The sequence below is a fragment of the Clarias gariepinus genome, chromosome 14 (genome assembly GCF_024256425.1).
Source record: "Clarias gariepinus isolate MV-2021 ecotype Netherlands chromosome 14, CGAR_prim_01v2, whole genome shotgun sequence".
Classification (NCBI taxonomy): Eukaryota; Metazoa; Chordata; class Actinopteri; order Siluriformes; family Clariidae; genus Clarias; species Clarias gariepinus.
The window spans coordinates 21636503-21655831 of NC_071113.1; the positions used below are offsets into that span (position 1 = coordinate 21636503).

The window sequence follows — 19329 nt, forward strand, 5'->3', positions numbered from 1 at the left end:
AGTGTTTTTTCCAATTTGCTCATAGTATATAATTGGGTGTGTAAGTGTGCGCCCTGTGATGGGTTGACACCCGCCTGGACAAACACAGGATAAATCTTATAGACAAACTATGGATGGATGGACATGACCTAAAATGAAAATATAACAAATACAATTAAACAACAGAATTTTCCATAAAAAATTTAATACACAAATTGTACTTAAAAAAAAAAAACGTTACAGAAGGAAATATAAAAATATAGTACACATGATTTACAGAATGTGTGAAGTGTAATGTGCTGTACTATTTGTGATACACAAAAAAGAAAAAGAAAGTATTTTTACATACAAGGAAATAACCATTTGATTTTAAACGATTTAACGATCATTTTCAAACGTATTTAGTTTTTTTCGTTTCTACGTGTAGAAAAACTGAATCTTTGCCATAATAAACTATACTCTGTTTTTGCTTAGGAATTCAATAAGCATTGCCTCACATCTACCTTTAAATAAAAGTTTGTTTAAAAACAAAAGTTATTCTTTCCTTATAAATGCATTCTAATGCTTTTTTTGTCCTTACATCATTAGCTGGTCTATGCCCATGTAATGTGTTAGGTCTCAACCCTTTTAGAGGTGGAGTCAGATGTCAACAAAGTGTGCTGGGCCTTTTATAGAACAAAGCGGCCCTAAATAATAGACGACCAAACTCTTGGCTCTACATGTAGGACAACTGATCCAACCTAAGGCCATTTCTTCACTGAGGAAAGAAATTTTTCTGTCAGCTGAATGATAGTTTTTACAGTCACATAGTAGACTTATCATTATTATTATTTTTTTTTTTACAATTAATCTTCTGTTTCTGCTTGTCTCACTGGTCAGTGTAGCCCAGACGGCATCTGTTTCGTACAGTAAGTTACGCCTATCTAAGCACCTTCAACAGCACTTCCCTTAAAGCCGTCCTGGATGTTGAACATTCCTCAGCGAATGCTGCACAAATGCTTAGTGTAGTGGATATATAAGTGCGCAATAAACAATGCATGCAGGCTTGGAGCATTTAGCAGAATGATGAATAAAGTTGGTCCAACTGGTTGTACATTCTCATTTATATGCAGTAGTAACATATGAAACCCCCAACCATGAAGCCATGCTGTTGTAAGCTGCAGTATGTGGTTTTGCATTGTCCTGCTGAAATACTGTACACAAGGCCTTCCCTGAAATAGATGTTGTCTAAAACCTTTATATACCTTTCAGCATTCATAGTGTACCGTATTTACTTACTTATTTTCTCTATGTTATATTATGAATAAAATATTGGCTCATGTGAATCAAAAGTCCTTTAGTTTTCATTTCATTCAAATTTACATTTCATTCAAACTGTCCCAACTTTTTCAAAATCCATGTTATATCAGTAGGCGGTGTCATCATTTAACTTTAGGTCATCATCATTTTATGTCCTCATCAACTTTTGTGTGCTCATTCAAAGTTTAGTAGGCAGCATCGTCTTAGACTGTAGGTTACTGGGATTCTAATTGGAATGTTGGGGGTTCGCGCCCTAACGTGAGCAAAGCTCTTAACCCAATCTGCTCCAAGGGTCACAGTATCCTGGCTGACCCTGCGCCCTGAATCCAGATTCCTAAGAGGGATATGTGCAAAAAATAATTTTACAGTGCTGTAAGGTACATATGACAAATAATTTCATCTTAATCTTAAAACAGGCAGATTTGTTAAACCAACTTGTCCGTAGTGTGTGTGTCCTGTGATTGATTGTCATCAGATCCAGGGTGTACCCTACTTCATGACCTACAGCAAGTCTCCTGGAATAGGCTCCAGGCCCCCTGCCCCTGTACACAGAATAAGTGGTTTAAATTATAATAATTATTTATTAATTATATTTCTGCTGCTTCCGTTGAGAACACACACAGTTGTCACAACTTGCAACGCTCCTATTTTATCCGGGCTTGAGACCGGCACTACATGCAATACCTGGGGTTTGAGAATTGGGTGTGAATCTAACGCGAACCTTTCTGCGATGGCAGGTGAGAAACCTACCACTGAGCCATCAATGCCCATGAATAATAATAATAATAATAATAATAATTGCACTTCCGGGAATCTGAAGACTTTTATTTTAAAAAAGAAGGAATTCCACCCCCTCTTCAGAAACAGCTTCCTGTTGCTTTTTCAGTACCTACAGTATATAGGAACATAGTAGAAACCTACTGTAGTAAAAACTAACAATACCGCTTCTAGTTAGTGAAAAGTCACCAGCCAGTTAGCGGTTTGTTGAGCTACATAAACTGGGCTAATTAATTAATAAAGCAGCTGGTTATCTACAGTATATATTGCTTGTGCTTGACATTAGGATGCAGTTAGCAGCTCGACAGTCCTGCTGATGTTTAGTGTGATATTTTTTTGACACTGAGCTTCAGTGAAAACACCTCCAGCCTGTTTGCAGGGTGGAGAGATGATGTTCACCGAGTGCTACCGGGACAGCTGCTCGGCGGTGGCGCTGGCAGCGAGAAGAGGAGACTGCAGGCTCCTACAGAGACTCCTGAGGAAAGGACACTCGGTCGATGTGAAAGATAACCGCGGCTGGAGCGCGTTACATGAAGCTGCTGCTGGAGGACATGCGCAGTGTGTGCGCCTTCTGCTTAGCGCTTCCGGTCAGTCAGTCAATCTCTCTCTCTCTCTCTCTCTCTCACACACACACACACACGTGCACAGCTAGACTAAGTATTTTATTTTATTAAATGTCTGTGTTGTTATGTACCCAAGAAAAATATAAAATCAATTAATGTCACACAAGACTGAGTGATGTTGTGGTAAAGACCCTGCTGCTCCCCTCACCTGACCCACGGCAATTTGCGTACCGTCCTAACCGGTCAACGGACGACGCCATCTCCACTACACTCCATCTTGCCCTTACAAACTTGGACAATAAGGACACGTTCGAATGCTGTACATAGATTTCAGCTCAGCATTCAACACTATAATCCCCCAACAACTGATCGGGAAGCTGAGCCTGTTGGGCCTGAAAACCTTCCTCTGTAACTGGATCCTGGACTTTCTGACCGGAAGGCCTTAGTCAGTACGGATTGAGAACTGCACCTCCAGCACCACCACACTGAGCACTGGGGCCCCACAAGGCTGTGTGCTCAGTCTCCTGCTGTTCACACTGCTGACTCACGACTTTGTAGTAACACACTTTGAATTACATCATTAAGTTCACTGATGACACGACCGTGGTGGGTCTCATTAGCAAGAACAATGTGTCAGCGTACAGAGAGGAAGTGCAGAGGCTAACGGACTGGTGTAAAGACAACAACCTGTCTCTGAATGTTGCACAAAGACAAAGAAGATGTTTTTTGACTTTGGAAGGACACAAAGCGCCCATTCTCCGCTGAGCATCAATGACTCCCCTGTGAAGATCGTCGAAAGCACCAAATTCCTGGGTGTCCACCTGGAGAAGGACCTTACTTGGTCCCTTAACACCAGCTCCCTGCACAAGAAAGCCCAACAGCATCTCTTCTGTCTAAAAAGACTTAGAAAGGGCCAGCTTCCACCACCGGTCCTGATTACCTTCTATAGAGGAACTATCGACTGACTAATCAGCACAAGCGCAAACACACTGATCTACACTACCAAACTATCAAACACACCAACCTGTAAATGCTCTTTTGCACAATGTCATTACTGGATTACCTTTGCACCAAATTCTTAATTCTTGCTGCTACCTTCGAACGTCTACTGTTTCTCCACTACCTTAACATTTCACCTCAACACCACAGAGTATTATGTTACTGTATGTTATGTTGTGTTTGTCGCACTCTCACTTTGTCGCTCTTGTTTGCACATTTGCACGTGCACTTGATGTTGTCTGTAAAAAATTATTAGTTTTTGTTAATTTATGTTGTTTATTTATGTGGTCAGGTCAATCTGTCTTGTCTCTGCTAGCCAGCTCACTAGGCCTCTTAGTTAGCTAGTTTAGTTTTTCTGTTAATTTATGTTTTAAATTTATGTTGCATGTATCACCTTGGTCCTGGAGGAACCTCTTGTTTCGTTTCACTGTGTACTAACTGTATACGGTTGAAGTGACAATAAAGCCTACTTAAACTTAATATCAGCATTGTAAGCATTACAGCGGTGCTATATTCCAGCACAACAGCACTCTCTCCTGTGATATATTACTCTTGCGCGACAGTTCCACAAACACCATTTATTATCAACAGATTCTGATGTGTGGTGGCAAGATGGTGTAGTAGTTAGCACTATAGTCTCACATTTCCAGGCTCGAGGGTTCGTTTTCTGCCTTGCATGGAGTTATCCCCGTGCTTGGTGGGTTTCCTTCAGGTGATCCGGTTTCTTCCCACAGTCCAAAGACATTTAGATTAGGATAATTGGTTTTCCCAAATTGCCTGTGTGTGTCCAGTGATAGATTGGCACCCTGTACAGGCTGTACCCATGCTCGTGCCCAAAGTCTCCTGTAGTGGGTGTGTGAAGATCAGAACTGCATCATGGAATAGTTGAAGAAAGTGGCTTGGTCTGATGCAAAAGAATCTTTAGAGGTCTTGTGGAGTTTAAGCCTCAAGAGGTCAGAACTGTTTTGGTGGCACAAGTAGGATTACACATTATTATCCAGGAGGTTTTAATGGCTGATAAAAAAAAATGAAATGGTGCATGAAGAAAACTTTTATTCATAATAGATGTTCTTTACCTTGCCCTGTTATTGTCAACAAGGTTGCTTTAAATTAAGATTTATTTTTTTATATCTCAACAGCACACTTCATGGCCACCTTGTGTGCTCATTGCTTAATACGCCTACAATTAAAAGTTTAATGTGTAAGACACAGTATAAAAGAGTATTTATTATAATTACCACAACAGGCAGTTTAACTGTTGCAGAAAAAAAGGGGACCTGTTTATAAAATTTTTAATTTGTGCCCAGAAAATTGATTAGCAACCTTTATTATTTTATAACGGATATTTGTGTAGCACATATATGCTTTTATCACATCACTGACTTATGACTTACTATAAATTGTGGCATACATGATCATAAAGTGAGCTCATTTAATTAACGTGTAAGTCACATATTTCTTCACAGTGAAGATAAATAAATGTACTAATTAAATGGAAACATTCCAGGTGCCATGTACTGTTAGGTGTTGGACTGTGGGCATGAAGGTGAGGCATAGGCACAGAGGGGATAAGGTGGCAAACAAAGTCTTTTAATAATAAACAAACAAAACATAAACAAAAGAAGTTGGCTTTACCTTGGAGCGTGCTATAAACAAAACTCAAAATACTTAAACATACACAGACTAGGGATTACACAAACTATATACAATACAGGCAAGGGATACAAACCAGACAAGACATCAAACAGGCTAGAGGACCAAACATGCAAGGGGCTAAACACACAAGACAGGCTTGGCTAGGCCTACTAGCTGTTTTGCACATTAGCTGCTAAACTAGATTGGAGCTAAACAGACTAATTGCTAAACAGTCTAGTAGCCAGAGACCCAAGAGACGAGCAGACTAGGTACACAGCAGACTAGGTATGAAACAGATTATAAAACTATAAAAGGTTAGTGGCTAAACAGGTTAGTACCTAAACAGACTAACCTAAGATCTTAACAGACGAGGGGACTAGACAGACTCGGAGACTAAACAGACTAAGATCTAAGCAGGTTAGTAGTGCACTGGTTAGTATTTATACAGACTAAGAACTACACATGCAAAGGAGGTTACTTACACATAAGGGTAAACACAAAAGGCTAATTCTCCTAGAGGCTAATCCTGCTAGGAGACAAAGAGACATACTAAATTTAGACAGATGCAAACTTAAAGAGCTCCATAAACCAAATGCCAATTATAACTAAACAAACTAAAACATAACCAAACAAGTCAAAACAAATACCCACCTAACAGAACCCGTAATAATGCTCAACCCAATTTCCCAGAACAACCAGCTATTTAAAACACAAGTAATGAGCTACCTCGGTTCAGGTGAGCTCCCGCATAACCTGACCGAGGTGCCTTCTGGGAAACTGAGTCTACAAACAAAAACTACAAACCAAAAACTGTGCCCTCTAGTGGTGAACCCTCACACCAGGCAAATGAAACCTAAACAATAAATTTATCAAAATAAATAATTACTAACTTGAATCTTTTATAGTAGGCCTATTTATGATGTGTACATTCAGTTCATATTAACTGTAATCTATTTGAATGCAAAATTGTGCAAATAAGTCTCTTCAATAAAACTTAATAAAAATGTTAGACTCAACTGTTCCAAATGGAAACATATTTTTATCAGATAAAAAGAAGCACATTTGCTAAGTAAAATTTTATGCCCTTTTATGTAGTGTCCATAACTTTTTTTATTCAAATCTTTCAATTATCTTAATTGTCATTACAGGAAACTTGGAAAGTTTAGATTTTACATGAAAAGATATAAATATGAAAAGGTATATTATTCGAAAATGCTAAATTGTTGCAAGATATTACATCATGGATTTGACATAATTATGGACACGACTGTTTTTTTTTTTTGCTTTTTAAACGTTTGCCAAAAAAAATAATTAAGCAACAATTTTTACAGGTCATATCCTTCTAAAAGCTTACACCAATTTTTGTATCAATACTTAATGAAATATGAATAATTTGCATTTTAAATTAATGTTGTATAAAATAAGACAGTATAATGCTGAAAAAATAGCCATTTTTGGGGCACATATAAAATCACCTCCCCAAAACACCTGAAGTTAGCCTCCTAAAATTTCAGGAAAGCAATATTGGTCACATCTATGTTGTGTAAACGACATATGTAGCTTTTTTGACACACACTTTTTCTGTATTGTGACATGTGAGAAATTAAGAAATATGTCACTAACTTACTTATATACAATATGACCAATTAAAACATTGCTTGTACATGTATTAGAGCTGGAAAAAATTGATGCGTCAATGCTTAGAAAAAAAAGATTTGTTTAACATTTTAAACATATTATCACATTAGTAGTGTTAATGGAGTGCCTTCCTTTCATTTCCAAAATATTTACTGTTGTGAATGTAGTCTTTTCGGTGTGGTAGTACCACTGTTGGCCACTAGTGGCACTCTCCAAACTTTCAGTAAGGAAGTGACTCTAGGCCTCCGAGTGGCGCAGTGGTAAAGTGCTCGCCCTATCATCCGGAGATCGCTGGTTCGTTCCCCGGGTGATGCTGTTTTCCTCTCACAGTCGGAGGCACAGAGAGAGCTGATTGGCCAAGCCCTCTCAGGGGGGAGGGATGACAGGTACTCGCGCTCCCACATTAATTACTGCTCTACAGCCAATCAGGGGCGTCTGTGAGCTCGCACGCGCGGAAGGAGCGGCTAGCGCTTTCCTCCTAGTGTGTTACTCCGCCCCTAACGGTGCGTGAGCAACCAGTTCGAAAAGATGCGGTCGGCTGACGTCACGCGGTTTGGAGAAAACACGTGATAGTCTTTGGCCCTCCCGGCTGAGTGGTAGTAGTAGCCTTAATGTGGGAGCTCCCTAGTGATGGGGAGGAATTGGCTACAACTAAATTAGGGGAGAAAATGGGGGGAAAAAAAAGGAAGTGACTCTAGAGCAGGGATGTCAAACTGGATGAAATTTAAATTCAAATTTTATTTGTCACATACACAGTCATACACAGTACGATATGCGGTGAAATGCTTTAGACAACTGCCTGTGACCTTAAAATAAAACACTATGAAATAGAAAAATAAATATAAAAAGGAAAACAGAAGGAACATTTAACTAAGAAAGAATAAAATAAAATATAGAATTCAAATAAAATAACAACATAACTGTACAGTAATAACTTAAGTATAAATACTGTAGAAATGTCACGGATTTTAAGTGTTTAAAGTGCATCCTGGTAACAGAATGTCCAGGGAGTGTGCAAATATACTTGAAGTAACATATTTAAAGTGACTTGTCATAAATTAAACTTAACTAATGTTCACGAATGTGTAGTTGTGCAGTGGCCCCCAGTGTAAGTGAATGTCCAGAATGTCCACAGTGAGTGCGAAAACCATGTGTGTGGATGTGCAAAATGGATCAGTACTGTGTGGTGTACTGATTAAGAGACCGTATCGCGTGCGGGAAGAAGCTCCTCCTCAGTCTCTCTGTGTTGGTCTTCAGGGAGCGAAATCGCTTTTCTGACCTCAACAGAAAGAACAGTCCATTGCTGGGGTGGCTGAGGTCCTTCACAATCTTCCTGGCCTTGGTCCAGCACCACTTGCTGTAGATTGAGTGCAGGTCAGGGAGCTCGGTGCAGATGATGCACTCAGCTGATCGCACCACCCTCTGTAAAGCTCGTCTGTCCTGCATGGTGCTGTTCCCGAACCAGGTTGAGATGTTTCCCGTCAGGATGCTCTCTCTGGTGCAGGGGTAAAAGTTCCTGAGCACCTTGGAGGGCAGTCGGAAGTCTCTCAAGCGTCGGAGGTGGTAGAGACGCTGTCGGGCCTTTTTCACCACGGTGTTGATGTGACAGGACCATGACAGGTCCTGTGTGATGTGAACACTGAGGTATTTGAAGCTCTCCACTCTCTCCACTGGGCTCTCGTTGATGATGGGGGTCTTGTACTGTAGTTCCCCTCCTGCTTAGTGCTGAAGTCCATTATCAGCTCCTTTGTCTTGCTGACGTTTAGGAGGAGATTGTTCCTCTGGCACCAGTTCTCCAGATTCCCAATCTCCTTCAGGTAGGCCGACTTGTCGTTGTCAGAGATCAAGCCCACTACGACTGTGTCATCACCAAACTTAATGATGGTGGTGGAGCTGGAAGTGGCCGCACAGTCATATGTGTACAAAGAGTACAGCAGGGGGCTCAGAACACAACCCTGGGGGGCTCCAGTGCTGAGAGTGATGGAGGCTGAGACATGTCTGCCCATCCTTACTGCCTGTGGTCTGCCAGTTAGAAAATTAGAGATCCACTGGCACAGAGATCAGCTGAGTCCCAGGTGCTCCAGCTTGGTGGTGAGTGTGGAGGGAATTATGGTGTTAAATGCTGAGCTGTAGTCGATGAAGAGCATTTTAACATAATTCCCCCTTCTAGTGTCCAAGTGAGTAAGTGATGTGTGAAGGAGATGAGAGATGGCATCATCAGTAGAACGGTTTGGACAGTAAGTGAACTGTAAAGGGACCAGTGTGTCTGGTAGAGATAAAATGATGAAGTCATTATCCAGGTGTTCAAAGCACTTCATTACTATTGAGGTGAGGGCTACAGGGCGATAGTCACTGAGAGAAGAAGGATGTGGTTTCTTCGGGACAGGTACAATGATGGACTCTTTGAAGCATGTGGGGATCACCGACTGAGATAAAAAGATGTTGAATATCTCAGTGAACACAGGTGCTAGCTGGTCTGCGCAGGCTCTGAGGATACGGCCTGAGATTCCGTCTGGTCCTGTTGCTTTCCTGGTGTTCACTCTCTTGAAGGCTCTCTTCACGTCATGCTCGAAGATGATGAACGCATTTCCAGTGCTGGCAGTGTCTTCCTGACTGCATCCGTTAGCGCCACTAGCATTAGCTTCGCTAGCGTCTTTAGCTGCAGCCTCAAAGCGAGCATAAAAAAGTGTTCAGCTTTTCTGCCAACGTCACGTCCGTGTTCGTCATACCGGTTGTTGGTGTTTTATAGTCCGTAATTGTCCTTAATTCCTGCCACAGGCTCCTAGAGTCACTCTGTTGGAGTTGTGACTCTAGTTTTCTTCCGTAGCGCTGCTTCGCCTCTTTCACCGCCTTCCAGACGTTGTATGACGCAGCCTTGTACGGTTCCATGTCTCCCGACGCAAGTCCCGTGTTATAGGTAGCGGTGCGAGATCTCAGAGCGAGATCTCAGAACGTCGCGGATGGTTTTATCAATCCACGGCTTCTGGTTGGGAAATGTTCTGATAGTCTTTTTTTCCACGGTATCATCCGCTAGTTTCCCAATGAATTCCACAACCGCTTCCGTAAACACGCTGACGTCATCATCGGAGCTGTTCCTGAACATGTCCCAGTCTGCGTCATCGAGTGCACCGATTGGTCCGTCCAGCGCAACCTCCCTCTGAACCCTCTGAACCGGAACTTCCTGTTTCAGCCTTTGTTTGTCTTTTGGCATGAGGAAGATGGCGGCGTGGTCGGACTTACCAAACGGAAGGCGAAATTGAGCCTTGTAGCCATCCTTAACTGTAGTGTAACAGTGGTCCGGTGTCCTTTCGCCCCTGGTGGGGCAGGTGATGTGCTGATAAAAGTTTGGCGCTGCGCGTTTGAGGTTGGCACTGTTAAAGTCCCCCGCCACAATAAGTGCAGCGTCCCGGTGTTGTGTTTGGTGCTGTGTAACAGCCTCATGCGGCTTGCATGAGGCAGTGTCTGTGTCCACTTGTGGTGGAATATAAAAGGCGCTGATTATGACCGATGTGAACTCCCGAGGTAGATAAAAAGGACCTTTCTGGAACCTTATCCTGGCCCTGAGGTCATCAAGCTTGTTCTCCAGTGACTGGACGTTGGCGAGCAGGATGCTAGGCAGAGGTGTGCGGTGTGCACGGGCTCTCAGCCTGTTCCTGACGACAGCTCGTTTCCCTCGAGGCCGCCACTTCGCGTCGCGTCCTTTGTTTTCCCCCAGGATCTCACTCCTGTTTAAAAAGTTTAAAACGGATCGAATTGTGAGTACATTGTATACCAATAGAAACAAGAGTGTCTCTATCATACGTAATGCACTCAATGGTGGTGATTTTGCCGATTTAAAAAACCCTGAAACCTAACTTAAAAAACAAAAAACAAAGAAAAGGTGGTCGGAGCAGTCGTGACGGCAGCCGACCTCACCGGCGCCATCTTGAAAAAAAAAAAAGAACATGCCATGTGAGTGCAGGCTTGAATCTGCTCAGCCTTTCTGCCACTTGTCTGGAATGTGAATTAATCTGCTTTGTGTTCTTTGTTTTCTAAAGTTTAGAACCTCAACTCTTTAAACCACTTTTTTTTAGGCCATTGAAGTTCAATTTGTAATCGCTCAAATATTTGCTAAATTTTAAGTAAAGACTACTTTAATTCCATATTTTATTTAAAATATTACATGACCCAGTATGTAAACTACTCTAGTTTATGTAAATACAAATTAAAATGCCCATCTATAATGCATGAACTAATGCCAGCATAATGTATTTTTGATCTTTCCAGATAGCTGTGAAGACTATGTGAACTCACTGACGAACGACTCCGAAACACCTTTGTATTTTGCGGCAAGGAACGGCCACCTCCAGACAGTACGGCACCTCATACGGGCTGGGGCAGATCTTAACAAGATGACGAACGAGTACTGCACCCCACTCTTTGATGGTAAGACACAAACAGTGGTGTGGCATTATGTTATTTCTTAACATAAGATTCTGTTCTGATGTAATTGTTTTCTGTTGTGCTGAAAGCTGTGGGTAGTGGCCATAAAGAAGTCGTGGAGCTGTTAGTCAGCGAAGGAGCAGAGGTTAATGAAAGATGCTTCATCCCGGGCTGGTCCTGTCTTCATCATGCTGTTTATAAGGTAGTCCTTAGCCAGGGTTGTACTTAAACTGTGTACCTCTTATCCACCTGGAGGACAAGTTACATGACCAGGATTGGGAATATGTTCTCCTGGACCCTATCCACTAGCAGGCAGGACAGCGCTGAGACATTCCAGAGGGACATGCTAACAGATTTCCTGCCATTTATAGTAGCTGGCAGATGGTTAAGCAGGATATACAGTAGTTACAACTTTCCAATATTGTCATGTCCCAGGCGACTTAGGGCACAAGGTAGGGTACACATCAGAAAGGGTGCCCAATTATTGAAGGCCACAAGCACACACACTCACACACCCAATCACACACTATGGGCAATATGCAAATGACCACTAAGCTACTGTGCCATCATGGAAGTTATCATGGTTTATTCAGTCTGCTGCTGATGTTACAATACAGCCTCTCTCTATTGTTTAACATGACTTTGTGCAGTTATAGGAAAATAATCAGCAGTGGGATGGCGTGGAGTGTTTATCACACAAGAGTTTATCATACAAGGGCCCCTCTGTGTGTGTGTGTGTGTGTGTGTGTGTGTGTGTGATTAATGTACTAAAGGTGATGAGTTAAAGTTAATATATGATATATATTATATAGTTACATTTGGTACTGCGGAAGATGAACAGCATCCAGAAATCCCCTTACTTTTCTTCTACTTTTCTAATTTAATAAGACAAAAAAAAAAGCAACTTGTCATATTACAGAGAAACCGCAAAACCCTCCATCCATCCTGAGGAGGTTTCTAATGTCAGAAAATCTAAAATTACAGCATTATCTCTAACTGTTACAAAGTGTTGACTCTGAAGATTTTCAACAAATCTTAATTAAACATCTTTTCTTAGACAACTATAAGAAAAAAGTATATATAGACTCTGGTGAAAAACCTTGATGGAAATCATTTTCTATGAAAATGTACCTCTTCTGACCAAACATACTGTATTTTATTATTTAACAGTCCTGTGGAATAAGATGGTAACGTATCTTGAAAATTACAAGTTCTAAGGACTATCACATACAGTAGCTTGAATGATCACAGAATATACTGTACAGTACATGGCAGTGAAGTTGTCCTTATAGTTTGTCAATAAAATATACTCTTTGTGGTTATTTTTTATGAACAAGAATCTGCAAATTGTTAAAATGCAATTAATTAGAACAAGAACGTGTGGCAAGTTACTCGCCTGTTTTGATAAACTCTGCATCTTGCACTAGTATTTGAGCCCTCAAACATTTAGACCATAATTAAATATTAAAATAATGTAAATCAATTAGCCAAAACACTAACAACATGTTCCACTGTTGACTGGAACATGGGCACACAAGGCTCATACAAGGCTAGTACAGGCTCATCCAACAGAATAGCAAATGCAGCACAAATTGCTGAAGGAAAAAAACAGTGGCCATGATAGAAATGTATTAGAACACCTGGTGCATCACAGCCTGCCATGTGTGGTGCTTATCAGGCAAAACATCAAGTTTGTTAACACAGCCTCTAAAATCCCCAGGTGACTCTGCATCCATAGAATGCGCCAGGCAAACAAGTCTGATCCATGGACCACCCACCTTAAAACTTACAGCACCCAAAGGATCTGCGTTTAACGTCTCGGTGCCAGACACCGTGGCACACCCGCAGGGGAATACCAAACGATATTGAGCTTAATGTTTTGCATTTTACTGTTATGGCTGATTGGTATATAGTGCCACCTTTAGAGTTATCCTATGATTTTGGATGCCAAGTCAAAATCATGTTTTTGTTTCCCCCTCTCCCAGGGCCACTCGGAGATTGTAAAATTTCTACTAAGCCTGTGTTCTCTTGAGGCTGTGGATTATGATGGGTTTACGCCACTGGGTCTTGCTGCACAGTATGGACAGCACCACTGTCTAGAGATCCTTATCAATGCTGGTGAGATTGTTTATCAATGATTCTCTCTCAGCTGCTTATAATTACTGTTTACTGGATGCTGGTTATTGTTATTTTTTGTATTACAGCATTACCATATAGCACTGCAGAATTCTATGTTATAGCATGTGCAAGCATGAATGATTTTTTTTTCCATCTGTCAATGCTGTAGGTGCGAATGTGAATTTTCAGGCGAAGGACATGGCCACCCCACTTTTCTTTGCAGCTCAGGGAGGCCATTTATCATGTGTGGAGCTCCTCCTGGCCCATAAGGCGGACCCAAACCTCTACAGTAATAGGAATCAGTGGGAGCTTCCCATCCACACTGCAGCCTGGTTCAGTCACATTAGGTATGCCGAAAACGCTGGATGTTTCATGTTAAAATACATTGTGTACACACCGCACTTTTAATAAAGGCACAGACATGGTGTAGGTGGTAGTTTTAAAATAATGCACAGTGAAAGAGATAATCATGTTATTTACAGATCAGTTAGTTTTTTCTGTTCAATACCAAATTTGGCTTGTAAGAAACACTGTCCAGCCCTCTTACTCAAACCTCTCTCAGCACAGTGCATTTGGCACAGTTCGTCAAATGTGCTACAAAAGTACTGATGTGAGTACATTCAGGTGTACTTACTGTCTTGTGCTCTTGTTCGATCTGGCAAGGCTTGCAGAATGCTGAAACCCTGAATCAGTGTTCCCACTTCCATGTAGGAGAGGGAAAAGCTGATAATAATGCAGGGGAATAGGGAAGGGAAGGCAAAGCGTGTTTAGGGAGCAGGTTTTGGGGGACAAGACTCCCATTTCTGAGATGTGGGGACAGGGAATGGAGGAGAAGAAGAGTGAAAGAGAGGAAGATTTTCACCTGCTTTTGGGTACGCTGCCAGGTGTTCCTCAGTAAATCGCTTTGCTTCAGTGAACGTTAGCATCTGCTGAGTGAATGCAAACGGGAAGTCGAGCTCAAGGTAGGCCAGAATCCCTGGCGTCGTTCCCCAGGGGTGCGGCCCACCCGCTGGATAATTGTTGTCTTCAGCATTAGATGCTTCAGCACATTGTTTGCAGACAGCTGTTGAGCCGGGCTTTGACTGGTGACGGGTGGCGCACTGTGACTTGGGCCATCCCAACGAGGCCACAGAAAATTCAAACAGATCAAGAAAGGTCTCGGGGTTGCTAATCAAGGCTACTGTGTCAGTCACACTTTTCCCTGGAGCATCCCCAGCTGGGCAGCAGTTACAGTACGTGTTACCACCTAGGCTCACCCACCCCTCTCTGTCTGATGGTGACACTTGACCATGCCCCTGCTGTCACAAGCATTTGACAGTTTTAGAGATTAATGAAGTAGAAAACTATAAAATTGGCTTCCAGTGCTTTTAACTGTTATAATATAAATGATTATTATTTTTTATTATAAAATGACACTGCAATTTCTATGATCTCCACCAATGAAATCCTCTCTAAAATATTATACAGTATTGTCATATCACCAAGCTGTTGGTTCTCAGGTCTAAGCTCTTGAGCCATTGAAAAGTCTCTTTGCTTTTGCTACTGTATGCTTCGATATTGAAAGGAATAAATAATAACACATTTTTATTTCCTTTTAAAAATGTTTTCAACTTTTTTTTTGGATGGTAATCACTCAGTGAAATCAAGTGCTAAGTAAAAAAAATATATAAATATTTCATAAAAATATGTACACAATACTGCCGCTTTTGATGCAGCAACCGATGCAGGCACAGGACTACATGAAATAAGCAGCAGCAGGCTTTTTTTTGTTAATTCTTCTACTAACCCATGCTTTTATAACTTGTAACCTTCTATAGTATTCTAGAGAAGTTGATCCCGGTGACAGACCGGGAGTGTAACCGGGGAGAGGGAAAGGTCAGTCCAGTGTATCTGGCAGTGCAGAGTGGTCAAGCAGAAAGCCTTCGGCTTCTACTCAGAGAGGGCTACAGTCCACATGCTCAGAGCTGCAGGGAGTTTGGATATTCCTGCCCACTGGACATGGCTGTCTGCTGTAATTCTTTGCAGTATGAACACATTAAATCACACTGTTTAATTTTTTTCTCCAGTATTCCATAGTGTTTATACTATTTCTCCTTATTCTATCAGCCTCGGCAATGATTTCCACCTGATTCAAGAGATCGTGAAGATTCTACTTGCTGATGGCGCTCATGTCAGTCTGGCTACATACATATTAGCATTAAACAGCCGCGTACCTGAACATCTGTCGCTCATCCTGGAACATGCTGGCCTGCCTAAGGGCGAGCAGCTGGAGGCACTGGTTCAGGCAGCGCTTGATAAAGTGGCCAATGCTTCATGTTGGCTTCCAAAGCTGCTCAAAGCAGGACTAGACCCTCTACGATTTCTTCAGCAGAAAATGTAAGAAACAGAGAAGACAAGGACCAACCATTTTTTCCATATTGATTTATATTTAATCATCAGTGATCCTGATTAAACTTTTATACAAGACTGTAAGGTTTTATAAAGTAGTAAGACAATGTAATCTAATGAGAAGATTCCTGTGCTCTGAGAACAGACCCCTCACTGTGTTTCCTCATGTCTTCTGTGGTAACACCTTCTATATCCTGTATCCAGACGAGGATACATCCAAATGGCTCCTGTCTGCTAGAATCCTTTTGTTTAATCAGGAGAATGTAAATGTATCTCCTCTCACCTGTCTGTCTCCGGGTCCCTCTATGACTGACATGTTAATGATGGTTCTTTTGATGTTCGGGACGTAGCACCGTTTAAATGTGCTCTCTTTGCTGAGAATAAACAGAGATCTTCAGACATCATGCCTGCGTGTGTGTGTGTGTTTGTCTCTCCCGGTCGATCGGGCCCGGACCGGTAAGTGTGTCAAGGTGCGGCGGACACAACAAGCTAAAACTCTTCTTCTCTTAGCTTAAAACTTAGCTCGGGCACACTTCATCTTCATTTAAAACCTAACAAAGACGAAGACATCTGCAGGGAAAAATGAGTTTTTCTGCACATTGCTTTCTCAATCTTCCGTCTATAGAGTTGCATATGTGATGTTTTAATCTTATGCAGGCTAGAAGAGGCGGAGTCGAGCATACTGAATTTCTTCCTGGAGTTTATTAACTGGAAAACCCTGCCCTCCATATTGCTTCGCATCCTTTCTCAGCGCAGAGCAGAGGGCACCTGGAGGCCACATAAGCATTTTGGTAAAGATCATTTAGATGACGCGAGCAAACTGCATCGTCAATTTTCCTACAATTAGCTAATATTATTAATATGAATTCATTCAGTAAAACGGCTCCATATATTGTCATTGTATATTGTGTTTTGCAACTTGTTTCCTTTGTCCTTGTTCCAGAGTGTGTTCCTGATCTGACTCATCTGTGCAGACTCGCTGTAAGAGCTACAGTAGGCAGCGACGCTTTGTCTAAACCCTCTTTCGTTCAGCAACTACCTGTTCCCGCACTTCTTCACGACTACCTCCAGTTCAACGACATCTCGAGCACGTACACCTTCAAAGCCTCATCTAACCAAGAATCAGATAATTAAGTGATCTCACACATTTCGATTTTGTATATAGTATATGTTAATAAAACCTTTGGACACTGCTGAAATCAGATTTGCTTCATGTGTTCCTTTCCTTTTTAATCTTCATTTTCTTCTCACACACAGCAGGCTTTCAGACAAAGCTGGAGTTGAAATTCACCTCTGCTCCATGTCTTTGGTCTCCCTCGTTATCTCCCTTCTCCTTCTTAGCTTCTCCCCTCACTATCTGCCTTCAAGGTTATACAGGCACAAGACACATACTCTCTTCCAATGCTAATTATGGACTCCGGCACATCTGTTCACCCTAGAGGCATATCTTTTCTTTGTCATCGTTCTTTTTTTATTATACACTTATCTTCTTACATTTTATGGATGGCCACCACATACTGATAAAAGCCAGGAGTGTTTTTCTTTTTTTCTCTCCACACTGTAAATGTATGGTAGATCTACAGTATTTTTTGTCAATTTTTTGTTGGTGCGCAGAATTGAAAGTATTTTTTTCAACAGCGTAGCGTGTGCCATTAATCATAGCATGTTCCCTGTGCTGGGAAAAGATCAGGAATAAGCCTGCTTGTCATCAGCGTTATCACTGAGTTGCTCTTTAGATTCTACTTCCTCCTCACTGCTGGTGGATTTCTCTTCATACTTCACCATAGTTTCACTTTTTAAGGATTCCTTTGCATCCTCTTCTACTGCCTCTATTTCTTCCTGGATTTCATCGTTCACCTCTTGTTCTGACTTGTTGTCTGTGTCCATATGTTCCATATGACTGCTTGAATAAAAAAATTAATGCTATAATTTACCAGGGGGGTAAAAGAGGGCTCTTATTGTGAAGACGGGGCGTATAAAGAATGTTCTAGGGGGTTACGGAGGGAAGTTATAGGTGGTGTGTGTGTGTGTGTGTGTGGAAGCCTGACAGCGGTCTGCAATAAATGTGTTATTGAGTAGTTCCTGGTTTTGTCGTTTATCGTTTAACAGTCTGCATCTGGTACGTCTTCCTCGCTGCTCACTTTACTTGCTTCTGTCTCAGCAGTTTCGTCCACACATTCTTCCTCTTCCTCCCCCTCTTCTTCACTTCTCTCCTCAGTGTTGGAATGCTCTGATTTCTCTTTTTCACTCTCAGAATCTTCTTCCACTGACTCCACTATCCTACGAGCTCGTTTTTTATGCGGATTTCATGAGCTTTGCTGGCTGTTTTGACTGGAGAGGGTTGTAAAATAGGATTGGATTCTTTACCTTTGCTGACTTTGCCTCTGATTCCATTACCATCAGCCTGAGCAGTTGAGGGTTTGCCATTTTGTTGCCTCCCTTTTCTTTTTTTTTTGGAGATTCTGTTTCTCCATCTTGTGACTTGTCAGCTTGCTCAGTCTTTTTATTTTTCTCCACATCTTTTTTGGACTTCCCTTTATTGAATATAATAATTTTTTTCCCCTGTACTTCACTAATTTTGCCTTTGTCATTCCTTTTTCCTGTGCCATTCTCATGAGCGTTAAGGAAAATATCAGATTCAGTCTTCCTCCCTTTTTTTGTTTCTTCCTTTTCCTTCTTGCTTTCCTCACCTTTCTGCTTTCTCCCTCTTGTTTTGCTTGGAGATTTGGCAGGAGACATGATGTAGAACTACATTTGCATGGATAACCTTCTTCCAGTTTTCCAGATGTCAGAATATTTTACTTATAACCTACAGATTAACTGCTTCTGTTATTACAATCATTGGCAAATACATTTGGATCATACAGTTTTTAAGTGTACAGCTGTCTTAACATTTGATTATAAATGTACTTTACTACTTCAATTTTTGTGGTGAAGTAGTAAACTGAAACAATAAAGAAACCTGATGTAGCATTTTAGCAAGATCATATCCATGTGTTACACAATATGCCAAAATATAAGGTCCTGCTGTACATGTAATGTATATACAGGACCAGTCAAAAGTTTGGGCACATTTTCTAATTCAATGTTTTTTTTTTCTTTAGTCATTTAATTTCTACATTAATGGAACAATAATGGAGATTTTTAGACTAAGAAATAGCACGTATGCAATTATATAATTAAGTAACAACAACAGCGAATTGTAATTTTAAAACATAAAGGTCAGCAGTTCTGGAATAATTCTTGTAAGAACAGTATGGTCAAGTGCATTTCCAACACATATAAAGCAACAGAATAAAACTTGCTCTCATGAAGATCTTCCCAGAAAAAAGCAAGACCAAAACTTACCTCTACTGCAGAAGAGAAGTTCATTTGGAGTTAACTGCCTCAGAAATCACAAATTAACAAACAGCACCTCAGATTAGAGCCATTATGAAGGCTTTACAGAACATAAGTAGAAGGCACATCAAAATATCAAATGTTTAAAGGAGATTGTTCCAGATTTTGTATG

At 41.2% G+C, this 19329-nt stretch overlaps 1 protein-coding gene across 1 annotated transcript; it reads left to right on the plus strand.

The window, feature by feature from the left end:
• The first annotated feature begins 2157 nt into the window (after positions 1 to 2157).
• LOC128541333 (ankyrin repeat and SOCS box protein 3-like) lies at positions 2158 to 17020 on the plus strand. The gene is made up of 9 exons (XM_053511704.1): positions 2158 to 2642; positions 11157 to 11315; positions 11402 to 11514; positions 13298 to 13430; positions 13600 to 13777; positions 15248 to 15454; positions 15537 to 15806; positions 16476 to 16609; positions 16762 to 17020. The coding sequence occupies exons 1-9, from the start codon at positions 2444 to 2446 to the stop codon at positions 16950 to 16952; spliced, it is 1584 nt and encodes a 527-aa protein (XP_053367679.1). The 5' UTR covers positions 2158 to 2443; the 3' UTR covers positions 16953 to 17020.
• Positions 17021 to 19329: the final 2309 nt, after the last annotated feature.

Excerpts from the sequence above, each read along its gene's own strand:
- LOC128541333 (XM_053511704.1), top strand. The coding sequence starts at position 2,444 with ATGATGTTCACCGAGTGCTACCGGGACAGCTGCTCGGCGGTGGCGCTG. Across the intron at positions 13,778-15,247 it reads GCCTGGTTCAGTCACATTAG|TATTCTAGAGAAGTTGATCC; the intron begins GTATGCCGAAAA and ends AACCTTCTATAG. Across the intron at positions 15,807-16,475 it reads CGATTTCTTCAGCAGAAAAT|GCTAGAAGAGGCGGAGTCGA; the intron begins GTAAGAAACAGA and ends AATCTTATGCAG.